At 54.2% G+C, this 22,828-nt stretch overlaps 9 protein-coding genes across 9 annotated transcripts; 6 read left to right on the top strand and 3 right to left on the bottom strand.

Annotated features, from left to right (window-relative positions):
• Window positions 1-132: 132 nt before the first annotated feature.
• Window positions 133-4,103, top strand: CCOS01_02715 (pre-mRNA-splicing factor rse-1; the record flags this gene model as incomplete). The annotated part of the gene is made up of 3 exons (XM_060450903.1): window positions 133-376; window positions 524-2,603; window positions 2,789-4,103. The coding sequence occupies 3 exons, from the start codon at window positions 133-135 to the stop codon at window positions 4,101-4,103; spliced, it is 3,639 nt and encodes a 1,212-aa protein (XP_060319553.1).
• A 326-nt stretch (window positions 4,104-4,429) lies between these two features.
• On the bottom strand, window positions 4,430-5,355 carry CCOS01_02716 (uncharacterized protein; the record flags this gene model as incomplete). The annotated part of the gene is made up of 2 exons (XM_060450904.1): window positions 4,430-5,119; window positions 5,191-5,355. The coding sequence occupies 2 exons, from the start codon at window positions 5,353-5,355 to the stop codon at window positions 4,430-4,432; spliced, it is 855 nt and encodes a 284-aa protein (XP_060319554.1).
• A 1,488-nt stretch (window positions 5,356-6,843) lies between these two features.
• CCOS01_02717 (uncharacterized protein) lies at window positions 6,844-7,116 on the top strand (the record flags this gene model as incomplete). Its single annotated transcript, XM_060450905.1, has 1 exon — window positions 6,844-7,116. One exon carries the CDS (start codon window positions 6,844-6,846, stop codon window positions 7,114-7,116), a length of 273 nt encoding a protein of 90 aa, XP_060319555.1.
• A 2,202-nt stretch (window positions 7,117-9,318) lies between these two features.
• CCOS01_02718 (uncharacterized protein) lies at window positions 9,319-10,842 on the bottom strand (the record flags this gene model as incomplete). The annotated part of the gene is made up of 4 exons (XM_060450906.1): window positions 9,319-9,635; window positions 9,698-10,183; window positions 10,240-10,456; window positions 10,672-10,842. The coding sequence occupies 4 exons, from the start codon at window positions 10,840-10,842 to the stop codon at window positions 9,319-9,321; spliced, it is 1,191 nt and encodes a 396-aa protein (XP_060319556.1).
• A 1,449-nt stretch (window positions 10,843-12,291) lies between these two features.
• On the top strand, window positions 12,292-12,819 carry CCOS01_02719 (uncharacterized protein; the record flags this gene model as incomplete). Its single annotated transcript, XM_060450907.1, has 1 exon — window positions 12,292-12,819. One exon carries the CDS (start codon window positions 12,292-12,294, stop codon window positions 12,817-12,819), a length of 528 nt encoding a protein of 175 aa, XP_060319557.1.
• A 3,333-nt stretch (window positions 12,820-16,152) lies between these two features.
• On the top strand, window positions 16,153-16,617 carry CCOS01_02720 (uncharacterized protein; the record flags this gene model as incomplete). The annotated part of the gene is made up of 1 exon (XM_060450908.1): window positions 16,153-16,617. A coding segment is annotated over one exon (465 nt), but the record flags the coding sequence as incomplete, so codon positions are not given.
• A 2,564-nt stretch (window positions 16,618-19,181) lies between these two features.
• Window positions 19,182-19,505, top strand: CCOS01_02721 (uncharacterized protein; the record flags this gene model as incomplete). The annotated part of the gene is made up of 1 exon (XM_060450909.1): window positions 19,182-19,505. One exon carries the CDS (start codon window positions 19,182-19,184, stop codon window positions 19,503-19,505), a length of 324 nt encoding a protein of 107 aa, XP_060319559.1.
• A 125-nt stretch (window positions 19,506-19,630) lies between these two features.
• Window positions 19,631-19,917, top strand: CCOS01_02722 (uncharacterized protein; the record flags this gene model as incomplete). Its single annotated transcript, XM_060450910.1, has 2 exons — window positions 19,631-19,638; window positions 19,698-19,917. The coding sequence occupies 2 exons, from the start codon at window positions 19,631-19,633 to the stop codon at window positions 19,915-19,917; spliced, it is 228 nt and encodes a 75-aa protein (XP_060319560.1).
• Window positions 19,918-20,235: 318 nt separating this feature from the next.
• On the bottom strand, window positions 20,236-22,365 carry CCOS01_02723 (peroxin 8; the record flags this gene model as incomplete). Its single annotated transcript, XM_060450911.1, has 1 exon — window positions 20,236-22,365. One exon carries the CDS (start codon window positions 22,363-22,365, stop codon window positions 20,236-20,238), a length of 2,130 nt encoding a protein of 709 aa, XP_060319561.1.
• Between the last annotated feature and the right edge of the window lie 463 nt (window positions 22,366-22,828).

Here is a 22,828-nt window from a genome sequence, read left to right on the forward strand (position 1 = left end):
AAATTTCGTGCTGGAGCTTTCCAGCCTCCCAACCCACCATCGCTCCAAAAACACCATCGCGTCTTCTGCATCGCCCATCCATTCGAGCTCTAATTTTGAGGCCGCGCAGGCTATCTGCGCTCACCTGCAAACATGGCGACGACCTCGAACATGTTTCTTTACTCCCTGACCCTTCAATCGCCTACCAATGTCACACAGGCGGTGCTGGGTCAATTTTCTGGCACCAAGGAGCAGAACATTGTGACAGCATCGGGGTCGCGATTGACTTTGCTTCGCCCGGATCCGTCACAGGGGAAGGTCATCACGCTCCTCTCGCACGATATTTTCGGCATCATCAGGTCTATGGCCGCCTTCCGCTTGGCTGGAAGCAACAAAGGTATGTCTCGTGTCCCACATTCCATTTTAAGCTTCACTTAGTGATTTGAGAAGCTTGCCGGTCGCGACAGGTGTCAATGCAGTCAATGTCGCTCGACCTCGGATGTGAGACTTGATTGCCAAAGGACTTTGCTGACCTTGCGTCAAGACTATCTCATCCTTGCGACTGACTCTGGAAGGATCACAATCGTCGAGTACATTCCAGCGCAGAATCGGTTTCAGCGTCTGCATCTGGAGACTTTTGGCAAGTCTGGGGTACGACGAGTTATACCTGGAGAATATCTTGCATGCGATCCGAAAGGCAGAGCGTGTATGATCGCGTCAGTCGAGAAGAATAAGCTCGTATACGTCCTCAACCGCAATTCGCAGGCCGAGCTCACGATCTCCTCGCCTCTCGAGGCACACAAGCCCGGAGTCCTGGTGCTATGCATGGTCGCGTTGGACGTCGGCTATGCCAACCCAGTCTTTGCTGCGCTCGAGATCGAATACACTGAGGCAGACCAAGATCCTACAGGAGAGGCAGCTCGGGAAGCAGAGACTCAGTTGGTGTACTATGAGTTGGACTTGGGATTGAACCACGTCGTCCGGAAATGGTCCGAACCCGTCGATCCCACGGCTTCGCTGCTGTTCCAAGTCCCAGGTGGTCAAGATGGCCCCAGTGGAGTCTTGGTTTGTGGAGAGGAAAACATCACATACAGGCACTCCAACCAGGAAGCCTTCCGTGTGCCCATTCCGCGCCGAAGAGGTGCAACGGAAGACCCGTCCAGGAAGCGGCACGTGGTGTCTGGCGTCATGCACAAGCTGAAAGGTAGTGCCGGCGCCTTTTTCTTCCTCTTGCAGACTGAAGATGGGGACCTTTTCAAGGCGACCCTCGATATGGTTGAGGATGCAGATGGCAATCCCACCGGCGAAGTGAAGCGGCTTAAGATCAAGTACTTCGACACGGTGCCGGTATCATCTAGCCTCTGCATTCTCAAGAGCGGTTTCCTCTACGCTGCCAGCCAATTTGGCAACCACCAATTCTACCAGTTCGAGAAGCTCGGAGACGACGACGAGGAACTGGAATTCTCAAGCGACAACTTCCCAACAGACCCTAGGGCTGGTTACGAAGCGGTCTACTTCCACCCCAGACCGCTGGAGAATCTTGCTTCAGTCGAGAGCATTGACTCCATGAACCCCCTTCTCGACTGTAAGGTGGCCAACCTGACTGGTGAGGATGCGCCACAAATCTACACAGCCTGCGGCAACGGTGCCCGTAGCACATTCAGGATGTTGAAGCATGGCTTGGAAGTCAACGAGATTGTGGCGTCCGAACTGCCCGGCATCCCTTCGGCGGTTTGGACTCTCAAGCTGAGCCGCGGCGATCAATACGATGCGTATATTGTGCTATCTTTCACCAACGGAACTCTGGTTTTGAGTATCGGTGAAACGGTAGAGGAGGTCAGTGATTCCGGTTTCCTGACATCTGTGCCGACTTTGGCAGCACAGTTATTGGGCGAAGACGGCCTCATTCAGGTCCATCCCAAAGGCATTCGTCACATCCGACATGGCCAAGTCAACGAATGGGCCGCACCGCAGCACAGATCCATTGTCGCGGCAACCACCAACGAGCATCAGGTAGCAGTGGCACTCAGCTCGGGTGAGATTGTCTATTTCGAAATGGATGGTGATGGATCCCTTGCCGAGTACGATGAGAAGAAGGAAATGTTCGGAACTGTCACATGTCTGAGCTTGGGTGAAATCCCCGAAGGACGCCTGCGAAGTTCGTTCCTGGCTGTGGGCTGTGATGACAGCACTGTACGTGTCCTGTCGTTAGACCCCGAGTCGACGCTGGAGAGCAAGTCAGTCCAAGCCTTGACTGCTCCTCCATCATCCCTTGCAATCATTGCCATGGATGACTCCTCGTCCGGAGGCTCAACACTCTACCTCCACATCGGCCTTCACTCTGGTGTCTACCTCCGTACAGTGTTGGACGAAATCACTGGAGAGCTTACGGATACGAGGCAGAAGTTCCTCGGTCCCAAACCGGTGCGGCTTTTCCAAGCTACTGTTCAAGGACGGACCTGCGTGATAGGGTTGAGCTCCCGTCCGTGGCTTGGCTATTCTGATCCCATCACTCGAGGCTTCCTGGTGACGCCACTGAACTACGTTGACCTCGAATGGGTCTGGAATTTCAGCAGCGAGCAGTGCGAAGAAGGTGTCGTTGGCATTCAGGGCCAATCATTAAGGTAAGCAAGCATCATGAGTTTCTTAGCTCGTTTCCTTTACATGACATGATGAGAAATTTGGGATCCTATGCCAAAGCGCCATGAGGTCTTACGCAACATACCAATTGTTCCTACTGAGTCATTCTTCAGCCTTGTTATTTTCTGCATGCAAATTCTTTTGATCAATAACTGACGCAGAGGATTAGAATCTTTGCCATTGAGAACCTAGGAGACACCATTACACAAAAGTCGATACCCCTCACCTACACTCCGCGACGTCTACTCAAGCATCCTGAACACCCCATGTTTTACACGGTCGAGGCAGACAACAACACGCTGCCACCTGACCTACGGGCCAAGCTCATCGCAGAACCTGGTGTCGTCAATGGCGATGCTGTGGTGCTCCCGCCTGACGAATTCGGGTACCCTAAGGGCAAAGGCCGCTGGGCTTCTTGCATCAGCGTCATCGATCCCTTATCAGAGGATCAGCGAGTTCTGCAGACTGTTGACCTTGACAACAACGAAGCAGCTGTCAGCGCTGCGATCGTGTCGTTTGCCAGCCAGGACAACGAAAGCTTCCTGATTGTTGGCACCGGTAAGGACATGGTTGTCAACCCTCGCCAGTTCTCTGAAGGCTACATCCACGTCTACCGCTTCAGCGAGGATGGCCACGAGCTAGAGTTCATTCACAAAACAAAGGTTGAAGAGCCTCCGTCAGCGCTCCTTGGCTTCCAAGGCAGACTACTCGCGGGCGTTGGCAAGACCTTGAGGATTTATGACCTCGGCCTGAGACAGATGCTCAGAAAGGCCCAAGCCGACGTAGCTCCGCAGTTGATTGTGTCTCTGAGCACGCAAGGAAGCCGTATTGTCGTCGGTGACGTCCAGCATGGCATCACATACGTCGTCTATAAGGCGACGACTAACAAGCTCATTCCCTTTGTCGACGACACCATCTCCAGGTGGGTTACGTGCACCGCAATGGTGGACTACGAATCGGTTGTTGGAGGCGACAAGTTTGGCAACATGTTCCTCGTCCGCTGCCCTGAGAAGGCAAGTCAAGAAGCCGACGAGGAGTCAGGCGGTCTTCATCTCCTCAACACGAGAGACTATCTCCACGGCACACCACACCGTCTGAACCTCCTAGGCCACTCCTACACTCAAGATGTTCCTACCAGCATCACCAAAACAAGCTTGGTCGTCGGTGGCCAGGACATTCTACTCTGGAGCGGTATCAACGGTACTATCGGCGTCTTCATTCCATTCGTGACCCGCGAGGACGTGGACTTCTTCCAGAATCTCGAGCAGCACATGCGTACCGAGGACGCGCCGCTCGCCGGAAGGGATCACCTCATGTACCGTGGTTACTACGTCCCCGTCAAGGGCATCATTGATGGTGATTTATGTGAGAGGTACACCCTTCTGCCTAGCGAAAAGAAGCAGATGATTGCCGGTGAACTTGACCGCTCAGTGAGAGAGATTGAGAGGAAGATTTCAGACATTCGAACAAGATCTGCCTTCTAAGGGCTTCCTTGGCCGGGAGGGGTTTTTGTTTTTTTCTATTTGCGGACACATTCACCGATCGAGTACATCTCGCATAGGAGGTATCGGGATATGTCACGTGTATTGTGTACAAAGCGTTACAACGGTATATGGTAGCGGCGTTTTCATACAGGCCAAACAGAGCCATACAGATGGTTGAGGACATGATGACGACGCAATGAAGAAGAGCTCTAATAATACCAAAAGTGCCCAAACGCCCGTTCCCAATTTCCGTTTCGCAACCAGTGAACCTACGTGGGCAAACAAATCGAGTTCCCACTCATCCGACTCCGTACATCCAACCCCTGTTACGCAGATCCCCTCCAAAACGGGCCCCGATTCCGCGGTGCAGCTTTGGACTTGTTCTTCCCCCTGCTGCCGCCGCCGCCGTCCTGGACGGGATGACTCTTCTCCCACGCCTCGTCGTCGGCGTACGCCTCCATGGCGGCGGCGAGGTCGTAGCCGACCTGCTCGAGGTACAGGACGGCGACGTCGTAGTCGGAGACTTTGCAGCCCGTCATGAAGCGGCGGATGCGGCTCTTGCGCAGCTCCTCTTCCTCGCCCTCGACGGGTCGCGGGGAGAGGCTGACGCCGGCGGCGTAGTAGGCGCCCGGGACGAGGACGGTGCGGCGGCCGTGGAGGAGATGGTCGCTGGTGATGTTGTTGCTGCGGCGGAGGACGGCGGGGGGGACGCCGTAGCGGAGGGAGAGGGAGGCGATTGTGTCCGTGTCGTGGTTTAGGAAGTGGAGGGTGTCTTCGGGGGGCGTGGCGGTTGAGGAGGAGGAGCCGCTGCTCTTTTCGTTGAGTTCTTCGTCGACTCCGGCGTCGGGTGAGGTGTATGTGTAGGGCGGGGGCGGGGCCGTCGGGGCGCCGGAGGAGAGGTGGTGGGTTGGCGGGACAGAGGTGTACGACGGCGGGTCTTTGAGGTTCGGGGGCAGCACTGAGGGCGCTGTGGATGTCTGGCAGTATGGGCAGTAGGATGCGAAGCGGGTGTTTTCCTGTATTACTGGTCAGCGTTCTGTTTCCAGTGGCAGGATTTGTGATATGAGCATTTGTCCGGCGGACGCACATGGATACAGTTCCCGCAGATTACACGAGCGCAGCACTCGAGTCGCCTATCGTCCGGGAGAGGCTTCTCGGTGACAGCGCTGTACCTTGGCACAGAGCTGAGCAGCTTCGCGCAGGTGCAGCAAGCTTCGTCGGATGGATTTATGGTTGCGTCGGTGACCTTCATGATTTTTGAAGATGGACGACGGGGGTTTATGATTATTTCGCTTCTTCGTCTACCTTGAGTATTCCCAACAAGATGGTCAAGAAACCCTGCATGACGCGTTTCCTGCGAATTCAAGGAGGTGTCGACGGGCCGGGAAGTTGCGTGAACCTTAGTCCGCGACGATGAGCCGTTGAACGGCCTGGTGTCACGGGCTCTCTCCCCCCCGCTGTCTTGCCACCCCCACTACTCCGCACCGCCACCGCGGCCGAGTCGGCCGGCGTTTCGACTGACGTCTTCCATCCGGTCGGGCATTTTTGCTAAGATAGCCACTGATAAGCGAGCACAGAGTGATCGGATGGCTCGTACTTCGTGTAAGACGACGGTAACCCTTTCACGCTTGATCAATTCCCGAACTGATGATGGATGTGCCTGGACTACGAAATCGATTCTTTCAACGACACACTTCACTTGGTGCAATATGACCTCAGGTAGAGGTGCGTATGAATATTCCGAGTCTACTTGACGCGCGGTGTTAAAAGGGGTTCAAAAAATGGCGAATGATTTCATGATGTAAAGTATCTGGAGTAGCTAGGCAATTGACGAAAACCTTGCAACGTGTTCCCCAAGCTGACAGCATTCCAAAGGAGGGGCTTGCGGGATTGCCTCATACTCTTGCTTTCCCATCGTTCCTGTGCATCGCCTTGCGTGACTTCGACCGGCTGTCGATTGTGCTCATATCGAAACATCGGCAGCCAGCCAGCTCTCAATTCACACGTAGTCATTTCTCAGCCTGACCGAGACTAACTGAGAATATAGCATTTTGATGAAGCGTGGAAGATGATGCCTGAACGAGGAAAAGGAGAAGCATAGTGAAAAAAGACAAGCGATCATCCATAGGGAATCGAACAGAAGGTTAAATTGATGGCTCGACGGTTTCTGAGTTAGTACATCGACTCCCCCAGGTACCCCTCGACCACGTTCCCCTTGTGCCTCTTATGGCTGGAGACGAGATGAATTGACCGAAGTACCTCGATTCCTCCCTTCCTGAAGGCAGTGGCTGAATATAAGCTGGACGGTATACGTATACTGAACACGCGGTGAACCTGACACAAGAGGAACTGATCAGGTGCTTGCAATATGAAAACATCATCATTACCGGATACGTACCAGCGAATACACAATATCTCGATGATTCAGAACATGACTAGGTGAACGTGATACAACCAATTGCGCTCACGTTTTGCTCCGGTTCATGAACTGTGAGAAGCCCCCCAATATCTCAGCTCACCGGGAGCTTGCCCCCCATCATGAGAATAACGAGCGACCCGCCTTCGCTCGAAACCGCTCAATTCGTCCAGCCCATTCTCTAGATCTAGAAGCGTATCAAACTCCCTCGCCGAAATCACTCTACAAGCCGTTGAGAAACCACGTCACAGTTACCAAGCCATACGCCTCCTTGGCCTGTCCCAAGCCAAGCCTCTATACGTACGTACGTACGTCTGAACCAACATGTCGAATCCCACACCCGGTCCAGACCCAAGGGCCCCTCGTCAACCAAGCCAACCGCCGTTCCGAAACCCCGTCTCTGCCGCCCGGACCTCCCGGTCTCTCTTCCCCAGCGTTCCGGAATCCATTCCCCGTCTACCCTCCCTTTTGGCTCTCCATCTATACACTTATACCTCCCAAACAGGCATCTCTCTTACAAACATTGCATACGGAAAGAGCAACAAGATAAAATCACAATCTCACGCGGATACCTGGAACAAGCCCCCATCTCTATAAAGTCAAGAAAAAGTCCTACTTACGTAATTCCCGGATGCCCTCGGTGGGAACAAACTGGGCCCTTCACGGGAAACCGAACCCAACCTCCTCTCTCTCTCTCTCTCCGCCCCCAAATGATCCATCTCCCGCAGTCACGGTGGACCAACAGCTCAGCTTCGAACGGGTTATCATTAGGTCATGGAAACGTCCACATGCCCCCGGTCACAAAAAAACAGGACGCACAAAAGCGTAACCCACTGCGGAGTATACGGAGTAGTAGCAGGGCAGCAACAAAAATTGCAATCACTCAAATCAAACGAAACGGGGGGCGGCGCTGCCCCAGATTCTTTTCCCCGTCTTTTTAATATCAATCTCGCAAAGGTTCCAGACGGGGGGGGCCAGCAGTCACACACGGCTGTTCCCATGCGTACACCTTCCAATAGACCCGCCCTTGCAAGGTAAGGCAGACAGGCGGGCAGGTTCCATGTCAGCGAGTGCCGAACTCAAAGCAATCACTTGTCCAAACAACCTCTCATACCCTCGGGGTCACAACATATGTTCTTACCAGCCCAGAATCTCGTATATGTCACTTCCAAGTCGGCTCACCGAATCGAAATCCAAGGAAAACGCAAAGACTGTAGCTTTACCGCAAGAAAAATATAAGTCCCAAAAGCCTTGGAGATGGGGAAAAAAGAAATTCACATGATTTCAAACCCTCTTACATTCTATGACCAAGAGGAATCCAGGAACACGCAGCTCGGACCAAGGAACACCTCCCCCCCCCCCCTGGCCTCTCCCTCCCCTCATCCGGGCTCGTCCCCTTTCGATCCGAGTGAGAGCTCATCGTAACTCGTAATACTGAAGGAAACGACACACACCCAGAAAAACTTTGGTAAGCCTGAAGCTCCCCAATCCCCAGGCTTTCTTGATACGCACATACCCCGTATGGTAACACCACGTGTCTTCATTCTCGAACCCACCAGGATAGAAGGCCCTTGGCCATTACCTAAACTCCCAATAACGACGTCACATGAATGCAACCAACACTGCATCCTTTGGTTCCAGATACCAAGAGACAGAGAGAAGACACCAATCGAAATACAGGAATGAAATCTGTAACAGTGAACACGCAATCCTCGCCAGCTTGCTCGTAATAATGACGCCTTTTACATAAAATAAGGTGTGTAAAGATATTCACAGTGAAGAGAAAAGTACACAAAAAAAGCTTGAGCAAAAATAAACGTCCCGATCAGGCGCCGGGTTTCATTCAGCTAGTCACTTCAACTCAATTCAAGCCAACAAAGTCTCTCATGTACGGAACCCAGTCCGAAACCCGTTCGCCCCGTCTTGTCCCAGACGCGCGGCAGCCACAAGTGGGCGCGGGTTTGTCCATTTCCCTCCTAGATGCCTCCGTGTTCCCGCACTTTCCGCCGTCGGCCGATCTGGACCCCACGGCCGGGAGGGCCTGTAGCAACGACATACCATCAGTCCCAAAACCGTAGACACCTTGCAAATGATGAGTGACGCTGACTTCACAGAGAAGATTTCAACCAATATCCATTTCACCCAAGAGATAAAGACTCTGTCTTTTTTTTTTTTGAAATCCGAAATAGAAAAACTTTTTTTGGTTCCGCCTGTATCCTATACACCATCAAATATGCGATGTGTGAATGATGAAAAATAAACGCCATTAAAAACAAGCGCGGGGTTCCATTGCGGAAAGCTTCCCGGCATATAAAAACATGAAAATAAGAGACAAGTACTGCAGGCCGCCAAACCTCCCGTAGGGTATTTCCGCCGCCCAGTTTTGACTGTCCAAATTTCGAAAGAGACAAAATGATTTGTTGGTAACTTTTTTATGTCGTGATCGCATTTCCCCGTAGATGACCGCACGGCGCGGGTATTGAAAGCCATCTTGATAATTTTTGTTTCCCCTCGCTAGTGTTTGTTGTAGTTAAGGACGCCGCTATAGGCTTCGCCCAGAAAACAATCTCGCCGTCCGAATGCTGATGTCGTGTCGTCTCGGGTATCGAGTTGTCTTCGCTCCTCGCAAACCTCCCATGTTCACATGATTAAACTTCTTTTTTTCTTTTTGAATCAAAGACAGCGACCATGTAGGCCTTGATAAAACAAATTTGGACAGATCCTCCTCTTTGAACACAACGATCCCGGTCCACGTGCAGGTGTCGAGAATTTCGATTCTTTCACCGTGGGGGCGCAGGGTTACCGCATGTTGCTGGTATCGAAAGAGAATTGTGATGGGAAGGCCATGCTGGCGCTCAGCCCAAAGGGATCCCAATCAATGCCGGTATCCAAGAGCTGGGTCATGGAGGGATATGCACCCTGGGTCGTGTGGGTAGGTTGTGCTGGCTCGGCCTGAGACGTCATGTGCTGGCCGTGGCCGGGACCAACGGAGTTTGGCGAAGTCATCATATGCTGCGGTGCGTCGCCAGAGAAGCCGCTGGGATATGGCCCAGGCCCGCTTGGGGTGTCGATCTCGGAGTCTTCAATCATGTCCGCTGGAGCATCATACTCTTGTTCTAAGCTTGGTGTTAGGAACAAGACGGCAAGATTCATCAGTAAATAGCGCCGGTTGACTTACCTAGCTGCTCAATGTGGTTCTGGAACCCAGGTGTTGGGTAGTATGAACCGTTATTGCCGACGCGAGGAGGGCCTCCGGACATCATATGAGCTCGAGCGGCCGGGTTCATGGGACCCATGGGGCTGAGTTGAGACTTCATGGACGGTGCCATGCCAGGACGAAGCGGTCCGTGGTCAGAGGCTGCCGGTGAAAGAGCCTGCTGGCCTCCATACGGTGCCGTGCTTGATGGCGAGTTGGAGTGTGATGAAGGGGTGGGCCGGCCCTTTGGTGAAGCAGCAGAGTGGGCTGCTTGTATCGGCGGGGGCAGAGGGCTGATGCCGGGCTCCAGCTTCGGGGCGATGCTCGAATTGGATCGGCGAGACTGGTGATGTCGGTTCAGGATGGCTCGCTGGATAGGCGGTGGCTGGACCATATTTTGAGGAGCATGAGTCGGCCCCAAATTGGGGCTGCCAGTTTTGGCACGAAGCTCAGCTTGAACATCGATGCCTAATGTACTGTTAATACTCGAGCATTCTCGACCAATTGACGGCGTGTCAACGTACCTTTCTCCAAGAGGATGCGTTCCAACAAGGAGTTTTTGTAGCGCAGCATCAGACACTCATCGGCAGCAGTGCGATGAGCGGCCTGAAGGTTGTGCAGGTTGGACTCATGAACACGAATGGCTTCCTCGAGCTGTTTGATGTACTCTGTGCGACGCTCGCGGAAGGCAGCTTGAGCCTGGCGGTTGCGTTGCTTACGCTCCTCGGAGGTGGCGTAGATCTTGGGGTAAACAATTAGCCTTCCTCTTGAGTGGGAGTTGAGATAGGACCAAACAAGGTTTCGTCCCAGGTGAAACCTTAAGATTGTGTGACACAGACGAAAGTCTGGGGAAGTTGTGGTGTTGATAGAGAACAACAAACACCCGCAAAAGATCGCACACTTGAGTAAAGGTGTTGATGCTGAGATAGGCATTGAGGGAGTAAAGAGATACTCACAGGCTTACGGCCACCCTTTCGCTTTGGTTGCTGGCCCTCAGCAGCACCATTGGGATTATTTGAAGTGCCATTAGGCGCAGGCTGATGTTCGCCCTCGGGACTAGAACCCACGGTCTCTGGAGTATCCTCCTTGACGGGATCTTTGTTGTCGATGGACATCTTATCTGCCATGCCTTATCTGGTCCGGGGGTTGAGGCAGGTTGCCGGTCGGCGTTGGCGGCAGCGGCAGCGTGAGCGGCAGCGGCAACGCAAGCACGGGAGGATCTGTATCTGAATCTGGATCTGTAGATAGGACGCCGTTGTGACGTCGCGTGTTCCACACTCCCAGCCCTACGATGTTCTGGAAGTGTTCGTTGTATGGGTGTTTGGCACTTCTCGCGCGTGGTTGCGGGCGCAAAAGAGATGACAAGCAGGGACGGGGTCGTAAAAAATTGCCCGAAAAAGGGATATCCGGGGGAGAAGTTGCCAGTGGCGCCTACGAGCGCCCGCACGAGAATTGGGGCGAAACCGCCAGCGTGGTAGAGGGACTTTGAAAGGGTGGGAGAATCTAAACAGCCGCGAGATAAGGTACGGAGCGGTGCGCTGCTGAGACTGTGACTGGGGGGAAAGGCATCCAAGCGGGCGCAATTGAGCTTCAGTTGAATCTTTGACAGCTTGTTTTTGCCAGCCCAGAGATAAGGGACGCAGCGATGAGAGGTTGCAGTGTGTAAGGAAATGGAAGAGAGCGGCGGTCTTTTATGTAATGATAATAAACTGGCAGCTTGAGGGGGGGCGCACTCCAGCCATTCGCCTAGACCCAGACTTTGCGGCTTGCCAGACACCACCGAGCAGGGCCGCCGGCGTGGGAGTGGGCGTGCAGCGACGAGCGGAGAGGGGTGAGGGATGAGGGATGGAATGGGTGACTGGTGACTGTGAGAAGAGACGGTGGGGATGGAGGGGATTCAAGGAGGAGGAGGGGGGTGTGGTGAGTACGGATACGTGTGAGTGACCCTCTTGAGAGGAGAGATCAGGAGAAGACTTCCGACTGTGAGAGAGAGGGAACGAGGGGGTGTGTGGGGAACAGGCTGTAGGCCAAGCTTGACCGGGTCGTTGTTCCTGTTAAAAAGGACGGGATGTTCTGCTTCACAACGTCCACACAACTTGACAGGATGGGACCTGCTTGTCTCTTCTCTTTTCCTTGCGGTTTGTGTGTCTTGGTTCTCTCCCACGGTCTTCCCCACGTTTTGGTGCAGATGCTGTGCAGACACACAGACAACCGGATGTTCAATTCGTATGGGTGAGAGGGTCAGGTCAGGCCTCTTTCTCTCACCTAGGGTCTCTGTCACTGGTTGTCTCGATCTTTCTAGACCAAGCACACACACACACACACACACCACACACAGTTATGAGAGCTGAGTGGCTGGTTGAGTTGGATTGGTGGTGGCTGCTCCGACAACGTGAGAGGGCGAAACTGAGAGAGAAAAGAGGATCGGGTGAGCAGCAGCAGACGACGAACGATGAAGGGTGTGTGGTGGCAGAATCTGTTGCCTCTTTCTCTCTTTTGACGATCCAAACGCAGCTGGGGCCGCCAATATGTTGTGGCACCTTTGACGACGAACAGCCAGCAAGCACGAGACGACGATGCTCGTAGGATGGATGGATGAGAGGGTCAACGGGTCGATATGTCGCTCCAATGGTGAAGGTAACCCAACAAGGAAAGGGGGAAACAGGAAGGACAACTCGGGCCTGGTGCTGGTGCTGGTTGATGGATTGCTGCAAAAAGCCTCCCAACCGATGCTTCGCTTCCCGAGCTCAGCTCCAACGACGATGCAGTTCGCTGGGCAAGTTGCGTGGATGCTGCGCCAGCTCAGTCAAACCCCGCTTCTCACACTCGCGGGAGAGGGAAGGGGGACGTGGAAGGTAAGAGGGGTCGTAAAGGTAGGCGTGCGTCTCTTCCCTCTGGGTTCCGGCTCTGGGCGTGATGATGGCTTGCTGCGCGATGTCGCTGTAGCGCTGTCTCGGCCTCCCGTCGTTCGTTTGGTTGTAGTCTGGTTGACGGCTCGTACGGATTTCAACGGCGTTTCGATGTGCCCTGCATCCCTTTTCTGGGTTCTCGCAGATCAGGCGTCCTATATCCAAGGACCAAAGGTCAAGTTCAATGATGTATGAAAACGTTTGGGACGGCCAGAAAAGCTTTTCAAAACCCTTTTCCACCAACAATCTGCACACGAGGTGGGACTCTTCTTGGTTATATGGCATTGGAGAAGCTAGGACGGGTACGGAGTACTTGATTGGAAGTCACTTTTGCTGTCCAGCTGTTACTGCGTAGAATGCGCCCCCTCCAGAACCACACACACCCCTGGCCAAGTTTCCCAACTGGCATGTTTTTGTGGCACACAAGGCATTAACATGAGCATTCGTCCCGTGGAAAAAAAGGTGGGAAGCTGGGCCAGAAACCAAGGCACTTGCCTCGTCCTGTAAAGTGGGCAATTATTGGTCCAGAACCTCCGTTCCATCCAAGGCCAACCAGGGCCAAATGTGTCAGCGACGACCACCGGTCTGAAGTCTCTGGGAGGAGTCTGTGAGCAGGAGCCTGCCTACTATGTACTTCGTAGTGTGTACTCCATACACTAGGAGGAGCCTTAGGAGGTGGCTGTTGAGCTGTTCATCGCGCCCTATGCGATATTGTGCCGGGCAGCCTCTTTCCTTTGACGGCTTGACCAGTGACCACCACCAAAAAGCTTGAGTTTCTCGACTCTCATCACGTTCCTGAAGTAATTCGAGGCCCCGTGCCGTCTGACCAGGACCTGCCCGCACCATCTCTTGGCTCTTTTGGCTCCCATCTCCCTCTCACCCTCTCTTGAAGTCGAAGCTCAGGGAAGGGGTCATGTTGGGGAACCTTGCCCCCAATCACCGTCACGACACCCCCAAAAGAGGTTGTCCTCGTCGGATCGTTGCGGCAAGGTTCGAATACGGCACACTTTGCCAAGCCTAGACATGCAACGCAACACCTGCTCCGGGGAAACTAATTGCTGACTCGGAGACGTGAATTTTGCGGTTGCATTCGTGACAGACATGGACAATAGCCGTAGGTTGATGCGCTTGTGCGAACCTGATATCATACCAAAGGTCAACCAAGTCCATCCAGTAAACCGGAATCGAGGATCCATCCGCGCGTGTAAGAAAGGGGACGGCAGTAGGTACGGATACTCCGTACGGCTCCTCAAGATGCATCATTGATGCAAGATGCAATTGCCCGCCGTTGGACCTATCTGCCCAGGTCCACCGTTCAAGGCTGGCGGATTGCGATGGTCGCAGATGAACCCAAACAGTGATGCAATGTTAAACTTCCATCACGACCAATCTCCCACACTCCGATTCGGAGATGCTCCACAGGCACTTCCCTGCGTAGCCAAAAATTCGTCAACAGGGCCACCGCAAGACCCAAGTGACACAGACTGGTTCTGTCATTGAACCACGGTTGAGGCATCATCACCACGAACGACCATCCTTGGCGCAAAGGGAAAAGAGGTCATTTCACCCAGCCCTTCCAGACGCAGAACGTCCCAGGCCCAGGCGTGCCCTCGCGGCAGGCCGGCGTCGCTGGCGACTGGTCGCGCTCGCTGGGCTTGGGGTCATCAGACGAAGCTGGGGCCGGGCTTTGAACAGGAGCGGAGCCACGTTCACAATCGATCAAATTTTCAGATCACCTGAGCTCTAGCCAGGCATCCGGGCGGCGGAGAGCTCCAACCTCAGACCTGGTTGCTGTCCAGTCCAGTTGCGCGGCACTCTCACACACACCAAAAACCAATGCCCCTCCACCAATGTGGCATTTTGGAGGTACCTGCGCAAGATGTACCTCTGGCTGGCGAAACGTTAGAAACGTTTCGATGGCCGTCAACAAAACAAAGAGTGCAGGTGTGGTGGTGCCTGTCGGTCTCTGCGAAAAAAGCTGCGTAGATATTTCCGAGTTGTGTCCTCCAGTCGGAATGAGGCTGAGATGCGTGATTTGGAAATCGGAGCCCCCATGAACTTGAAGATAAGAAGCATCAAAAACCTATCCTGACCCCAGCTAATGATCGCCAGTTGGGGGGCTTCGACAAGGCAGAATGAGCATTTGCTAGACTGGCATCCTTTCCCCCACGGTCTGAAGGCTGAAGGCTGAAGCATCTGGTGGACAGTCTAAAAGCATTGGCATCACACCCAGGCTTCGAGCACGGCGGTACCGATGCAATGATCAGCGACGGGCAGCATTGGGAAGTGCCGTAGGTTGTAACAGCCCTGAAAGCGTTTTGCAGGCTTGTAGGCTTGCAGCACAGATTGACACGAATTGGCAGCCCCCAAAAGGCCTAGCGACACTTAGACGGTATCCCTGCGAGACTGCGCGGTAAGGCAACGTTAGCGACCACACTAATGGATGCCTGCCTCAGATCCTTGAGAATGCAGAATTTGCATCTCCGCGGAGCGCCCCTCTCCAGTTGTGACGAAGGCCAAAGGTCGGACGCGGTTGAGGTTTGGTGTGGTGGTCTATCCTGGTGTGGGAAAGGTTTGGAAGAGAAAAAAGAATTGGCGGCCAATAATTGAACGATTTTGTTGCCCATTCAAGACAAAACGCACGCCTCTCATTGTTACGGCAGGACCCGAGCATTCGGGAGAGGGCAATGGCGGCGGCGTTTCGTCACACCTTCATTCATGCTGCAGCTGCGATGTTGAAATATTTTTCCAACCCTCCGTCATGCTTGGAGATGTTCTCCAAAACAACCCCCAACGTTTGGTACACTCCAATTCTTTGGTTTGGGTTGGCGGCTGCGCCGACGTCGTCTGACTTTTCCGAGCATAGCCGCCAAAGTTCGTCTTTTCGCCAGAGATCGGGAGACCGTCACCAGGGAGGAAGCCAAGACTTGTCGGTTGCAAACGAATTGTTGAGTTGGCAGTCGATCAGACCGTGCAAGTGCAGTACCTTGCGTCGTCCGTCGTCTATCGTCCGTCGTGTCGTCCGTGAACACGGTGGCCGGTCGACGGTCAAGAGAGAAAGTCGCCAACCTCATTTGGTGGCTCCGTTCAGGTGACCGTCTGGACGAATTGGTCCTGGCGTCGGATCGGGGGTCCAGGTGGTCCGAGCCTCGGTACGTATCTGAAAAACTGAGCAGAACGAAGAGCGGGGACGCTCCCATGTTCTAGAAAAATTCTAGTCTTGAGACCAAACCGGGCAAGTTGCCAAGTCCTCTTAGCCTCCGAGTTCCGGACCATTTCCGCGCAGCGCGGTCCTGCCATCGTTCGCCGCGGCATCCGAACATCGGAAAGCCAATGGTCTGACACAAAAGCCAAAAGGACCTTCCACCGCGTCGCATTCAGTCGCACTCTTCCATTCTCCCACGTTCCCTTCCCTCCTTTCTTCCAGGTTTCCTGCAACGTAACTCATCCCATCCCGTACTTGGTACGCGAAGCCCTAGGGCGGGGCGCTCCCCTCTGTGCCAGTGCCAGAGCCAGTGCCTCTCTTCCGTGAGGTGGTGGACCGCGCTGGTGGAGAATTCGAAGACGGGGAGGGGATTCCTTCAGACGCAAGTCTTGTCGTTTCATTGCCTCTTTGGGCCAAGCTCATCGAGGTGTGTGGGAGGGGCCAGCTGGCCGCCGGCCACTGCTGCTCATGTCAGCACCTGGCACGCCGCACGTAGTGTAGTACTCCAACGGTCATCGCAAACACCATGTGCAGCAGTCAATTGTCTAGACTGTAGCGCGGTTACGTCGGTCAGTCAGGCGACGAGGTTGACGAGGATCGCAATGCCCCCAGGTACCAACACAGATACCCGTCAAGGTTCGCGAGATCGTCATCTTTCGGGGCGCTGCGGAGGGGGTTCCGGGGAGGCCATGAATACCTGCAGGCTGCAGTACGCAGTAATTAGACATTTGGCATTCCATGGGAACCTTTGTCACGTCGCGATGCTTGGCTTGATGCCTCACAAATAAGCGTTCGGACTACATCCGTCGTTTTGCCAAGAAGTGTCGATGCCGCCGCGTCCGATGTTCATAATCTTCAGGCAACACACTCCAGTGACACCACCTCAATGTGAAACCTGGTCCGTACCGTGGGACGAAGAGAGATGGTTCGGGAAAATCTGCTCAAATCCCTTTCGTTTCTTCGGGCCAGGGTCGTTGTGTTTAGCTCTGTTCATGATAAGTTTAATGCTGAGCGAGACAGAAGTCAAATCGCTGTTTCGAGCAAAGAGAAAGTGAGTTAGTTAGTCGGTGGCATGTCGGGCAATTCTTGAACGTCTTTTGAGTAAACTAGGCAAGGTCAACTCTCCAGAGCTCTCTCCCAACTTAAGGGTCGGCGCATTGGCGGCTCAATGCCAACCATGGGTTTTCTCTATGTGAACCCTGTCTTCCGACTGCAGGTAGCAATTCTCAATTGAGTTGAATATGGAAACTTGCAACAGGTTCGGCTTTACGCTCGAGTCACCACGATGTTAATTGCCATCAGACTGGTCCAGAAACCAAGCAGTTCAGAGCCGTTTGAGGATCACAGAAAAGAACCGCCCTGTCAATGCACATTCCACCAACCCCAGACACGCCGCTAGTCATCCTAGTAACGGAACGACCAATCACAGACATGGTTCTGCCTGTATATACTAACTGTTGGCAGCAAGAAAACAATCCGGCATGGTGTAGCGGTTAGCATACTCCGCTTTCAATCAGTCAAATGATTCAAAGTCCCGGAGAGATCCGAGTTCGACTCTCGGTGTCGGAACACCAAATCTTTTGATGTTCTCTCGAAGTTTGCTTTTTGATGGTTGTTGGTTTGCATACATCTTTTTGGGACCGGCTTAGCCGAGAGCGACTTTGAGAGCATGAGTTTAAGTTTGGTGCCGAGCTGAGTGGGCGTCTCTTGACTCTTGACTTACACGCCTGTTACACGACTTGATCTGGGTGACATTGGGGAGACTCTTTGCTACTTGAGTTAGAGACATGCATTCGCATGTGAGCACAATAAGGCTGTTATCTTGCTATGTTGTTTGAGCGACTCTGATGTAGCGACGAAAGTTTGGGAATTGCTGGCTTGCAGACTTGCCATGAGAAGTGGCTTTTGACTTTGGTCTGGGAAGAGCATTTTTACTGGGGGTTCCTGTCTCTTTGGTCCGACTGCGTTCAACACTGAGAGTGCCGACCGTCTCAGGTTCCTGCTAGAGGGCAATTTTGTCATCCAAAATTGCCGGACATTCCCTCGCTGTCCAGCTGAACGACCCAGAAACGTGGCAGGAGTCGTCGATCCTCGCTAGACCGTGATGGCAAACCACTGCCTTTCGATACTTCAAGTATCAAACCAATCTAAGCCAGCTTGAACATAGAGTGGTAAGATCAATAGTCCATGGTGTCCTGGCGACGGCCCTGGATTGCAGTGCTTCTCGACATATACTCCCAGGCATGATCATGTATACGTGAAGAGAGGCGAGCCCCTGCTGATCCGACTTGAGGCTTCAGGTTATGAACTCGCTCTGACCACTGCAGGCCTGATATTATGCTGCTGAATCCCAGAATACTTTAATTTGAAGTTGAGGCGTGCGATGTACCGACGTTCGCGCGAGGAGTATTCTCTGAAGCACATCTCCTACAAATGCAATAGTTTTGGGAATGAGAGATGCAAGGTCCACCAATCGTTGCCATATGTTGGCATCCAAAACAGGGGCTTTCGCGTTGCTTCTCTGACCAGACTAAATGCCCGCTCATCTTCTCTCCTTTAATGCGCTTCGTAGGGCATGGCCTTTTCCAGATGCGAGGAGGCATGGCAGTCATCCAGAGAGATGAACAAAATGAGCGCTGAGATACTGAAGAGGTATTTCCCACTGTCAAACAACAGTCATGTGCCCCATGGAACCTTGTAGATTTGATTCGCTTACGCGCAGGAAATCATGGTTGTCGAGCTTTTTCATCGGCTGTCGTCTCACTCTGTTCCTGTGTTACGCCGCGTTATCACCCCTATAGAAATCAAGTGAGAACTGAGTTTGAATGCGAAGAGGAAATCTACTTGCTCGTCCCTTGAGTATATCAAAGCAAGCTTCTCGGCTACGTGTCATCTCTCGGTTTCCTTGGTTCTGTAGAATCACTACAATGCAGCATCAATAGCCACTGGACAAATGCAAGACGGATCACGAGAATAGGGAAACAAGCCATCACATCTTGAAAGGAATATACTCACACCGATGATTATTCGGATGAGAAGGGGGGCGGGTATGAAGCTTGCTCGTAGCCCGAGGCCGGTCCTTCCTCTAGACCATGATGTCTTGATCGCTCCTTCCTTCTCGCAATCCACAAAGCAAAACCTTCTCTTTTTCTTCTCTGCCTCATCAAAGAGACATCTGTCCCCCAAGCAACAACAAGAGATTGTGCAGTCCTACAACATCTCCTTGTCCTCCACATCACTAACCTACGACAACTCACCTTATCCTCACCAACATCATCACCCATCCCTCTTCACAAACAAGGAAACCGTCACTTCTATCCATACACCTCGAGCACATCCATCCCCTCAAAAAATGAAGACCAAACGAGCCAACGTAGCCAGAGGCCCCTCGGAAATCCTCTCCGACGCACCAGAAATCACCCGCCAGGAACGCATCGTCATCACCCGCCTCCTCGGCGGCCGCCAGTCCTTCCACGTCAACCCGCTCACGGACAAGGAGATGGCCGTCCTGAAGAGAGTCGTCCCGCGCCTCATCAAGGCGTCAAAGGACCTGCGCATGCCGGACGCCGACAGCTTCTTTGACCGCAACTTTGAGACGTACCTCTTCATCTTTGACGACGCGCTCCGGGTCGTCATGCAGCTGAAGAAGTGGTACGGACCTGTGGTGTCTCATTGATGTTGATTTGACGATGGTCGGCCTGCTTTGGATGTGGTCTCCTTTCTTGCACAGAGGAAGAGGGCTGGATAGCTTGCTTGCTTGCTTTGGCTACTACCCGTAGCATCTGTGGATTTCTCTTCTGAATGTTTGGGTAAGGCAAGAACATAGGCTATATTTCCTACAGCATCAAGTTTTCTAACTATTGGCTAGCAGGCATTCTACTCGCATTGGAACGAATTACAGACACCAAGGGAGCCTCGCGAGTGCTGTGAGCATCGGGTGGAGAGCACGCCGGGCACCAGCCAGGGGAAGTGGGAAAACAACGTTGCAGAACCACGACTGTCGGGAGGACTACAGAAGCAGAAGCAGGGCGATGCATCACCACTACATACGACTAGCGAGATACAAATACGGAACATCAGTTCAGTGACAGTGGTCACCCTGTCCCGTGATACATGTCCATCTCGTAGAGCTCATTCCGAAGGGACGTGACGCTCACAGGCAAATTTGGATTCTGACCTCCTTCCCTGTTGCGTGAGACTTGCTACACGTGTCTGTACATCGAGTCCTCATATCAGAAAGAGCAGTCACTTGACACGTCACGGATGCGATGATGGTAAAATCTAGATTCGACAGTCTTGGCCTTGAACTCCTCCTGCTCATATTAATTTTTCATTCTACATGATATATCATCTCATTGCCGCTCAGATACACAAAATAAATCACACGCTTCTCTCTGACCACAGTCTTACAGCCTACTCGACTTACTCTCATCCATAATCGCACCACTCATCAACGGCATCTGCTGCTGCTCTTGCTGCTGCAGCAGAACCTGATCCCTCCCGACAACAAGCTCCCGCCCGCCCTTGGTAGTCCACCACGCAACCCCAATCGTAGCCCTCTCGACATCCATCTCGCCACTCACCAGCACCTCCCAGAACCGATCCCTCACAGGCCGTCGCACAGCCGGGTCCGCAATCTCGTTCATCGCCTGCGCCGTCAGCGTCAACCACTCCTCGACCAACGGCAGCGGCAGGAACGGAAGCGAATCCACCAGCGTCAGCACGAGCGAGCTCTGCTCCGAGAGGACCTCTGTTTGCTCGGCGGTCGCCTCGAGGCCCTTCTCAGCCTGCGCGAGCGCGTCGTGCGTGGCGGGCAGCGGTGCCGTGCCCGCGCCCAGCGCCTTGAAGCGCACCATTTCGAGGAGCGTTTCGGAGAGCTGCGGCTCGGCGAGGGATATGGGAAAGGGTGGCGAGACGATCTGCATGACCGTCTTGAAGGCCACGCGGAACTGCCGCGTCGAGATCTGCGCCGGGAACGAGGCGAATAGGGCGTCGATGTAAAAGGGAACGAGGGTGACGGTCAGGGCGCTATTGTGCGGGCACGAGAGCACCGAGAGGACGGCGCTGTGGGCTGCTTCAAAGAGCTCAACCGTCGTCGATGTGAGAGCACCCGTGTGGGTGAGGTAAGCTGTCGCCGGCCGGACGATCAGCGCGTCGCAGGCTTCTGTGAGCATGTTGAGGGGCAGGTGCTCGGCGACGTTGAGGTAGAACAGGTCTAGTGTTCTGTCGAGGGGGCCGGGGGGCACCACTCCTGCGTGAGGGGGCTTCGTCTCCGTGAGGAAAGAGACGCAAGCATCTCCGAACCGTGCGAGGATGTCGAGGGATGTGAGGTAGGTAAAAGTGTACGCCTGGAACGAGCTGGCTCCGTGCCTCGACGAGATGAAGAACAGAAACCGCAGAGTGAGCAGTGTCTTGGTCGCGACCTGAGGACCGATGACATCGTTCCTCATGCGCGGATCAAGAAGACTGCGCCCAACGATGGACTGCAGAACAGCGACCGTGGCGTACATTGTCTTCTTCAGCGTGCCCCAGAGGACCGGCCAGGTCCCCTCGAGCGTGTTGTGCTCCAGCCGCGCCGTCTCGTCCGCGGCGTCGACCGTCGACAACGGGTTGCGCTGCCACTGCTGAAATAGCTTTTGCGCAAACTCGAGCAGCGAGTCCTGCGCGTCGAGCACGGCCGACGAGTCCGTCGCGTTCGTGACGGCAAAGGCCGCCAGCCGGGACAGCGGTCCCATGCCGCCCATCAGCGGCTTGCCCTCCAACGCCTGCTGCAGCCTGAACGACGGCGACGCGGGAGACCACTCCACGAACGGACCGTTCTGCTTGACGTCCCTCCGAACGTCCTCCAAGAACCCGCCGTCCTGGAACCCGTCCTCTCCCGTGATGGCTAGCACGGTGATGGGCAGCAGTGCGTTGTAGTTGATGGCGGACTGGTGGAACTCGGAGAGGAACGGAAAGACGTAGTTGAGCGCCAGTACGATGGACGCCGAGGCGAAGGACCCGTCCTGGCGCTCCAGCGCGAGGTTCGCGGCCGTGACGACGGCCTCTTCCAGGGTATTGCGCAGACCCCGCGACAACGAACGCTTATCGTTGCCCTCCATGCCCATCAGGATACCCGTCAGGACCAGCAGATGCTGCCACCTGTTGGAGCGGTCATCGGCGCCCTTGACCACGGCCCGCACCCACGTCTCGCTGCTGAGACCGCCACCCTGCCTCGTCGGTGTCGGTGTATGAATCGTGCGGGAATCATTGTTGGCGACCGAGGAAGCCTTTGCGTCGTCGAGCTCGTTCTGCCGCACCCGTATCGCGGCGCTGTTGTAGATTGAAATGATGCGCAGACTCGTGCGCAGGCCGTCACGGCGGTGCCAGATGGCGGGGGCGATGAGGAGCTGGGAGGTGAGGACGCCGAGGTTCAGCGGATTCGAGAGGGAGGTGAGGAGGTTCACGGTCGAGCCGACGATCTGGTCCGTCTTACGGTCGTCATGGACGTTTTGGTACAGCTGCAGAACCGTGTTGAGGAGTCTGTCGGCCGGCATCGTGTCGGGTCGGGTCGTGTCGTATCGTTTCGCGAGACTGGTGGATCATTCGACGGCTATGCTGGGAGGGAATTAACCATAGACGGGGAATAAAAGAAGTTTCACAACGGAAGAGACGGTGGTGGAAGGAAGGTGCGGCTGGTGATGTTGCCGGTGGATTGCGATATCGAAGCCGGTGCCGATAGCAGGACGTTCGGCGGGCGGGCGCATTTGCCGAGGCACCTAGAGACCGACGGGACACGCCCCTAAAGCCACACCTCGAGCTTACCTTAAGCTGCGCCATCCCTGCAACACCTCCCGCCCACCTCAATTGGCACCCGAAGATCGTCCACTCAACCCCAGCAACATCGTCACCGCGCGCAGGAACTGCGACTACCTACCTATACTAGGTACACCAACAACCTCCGAGAACCTCGAACAAAAAGGTCAACGACCTCGTACTACCTACAACTCTCGCCGCCTA

This window comes from Colletotrichum costaricense, assembly GCF_030867565.1.
Source record: "Colletotrichum costaricense strain IMI 309622 chromosome Unknown Scaffold_2.1, whole genome shotgun sequence".
Classification (NCBI taxonomy): Eukaryota; Fungi; Ascomycota; class Sordariomycetes; order Glomerellales; family Glomerellaceae; genus Colletotrichum; species Colletotrichum costaricense.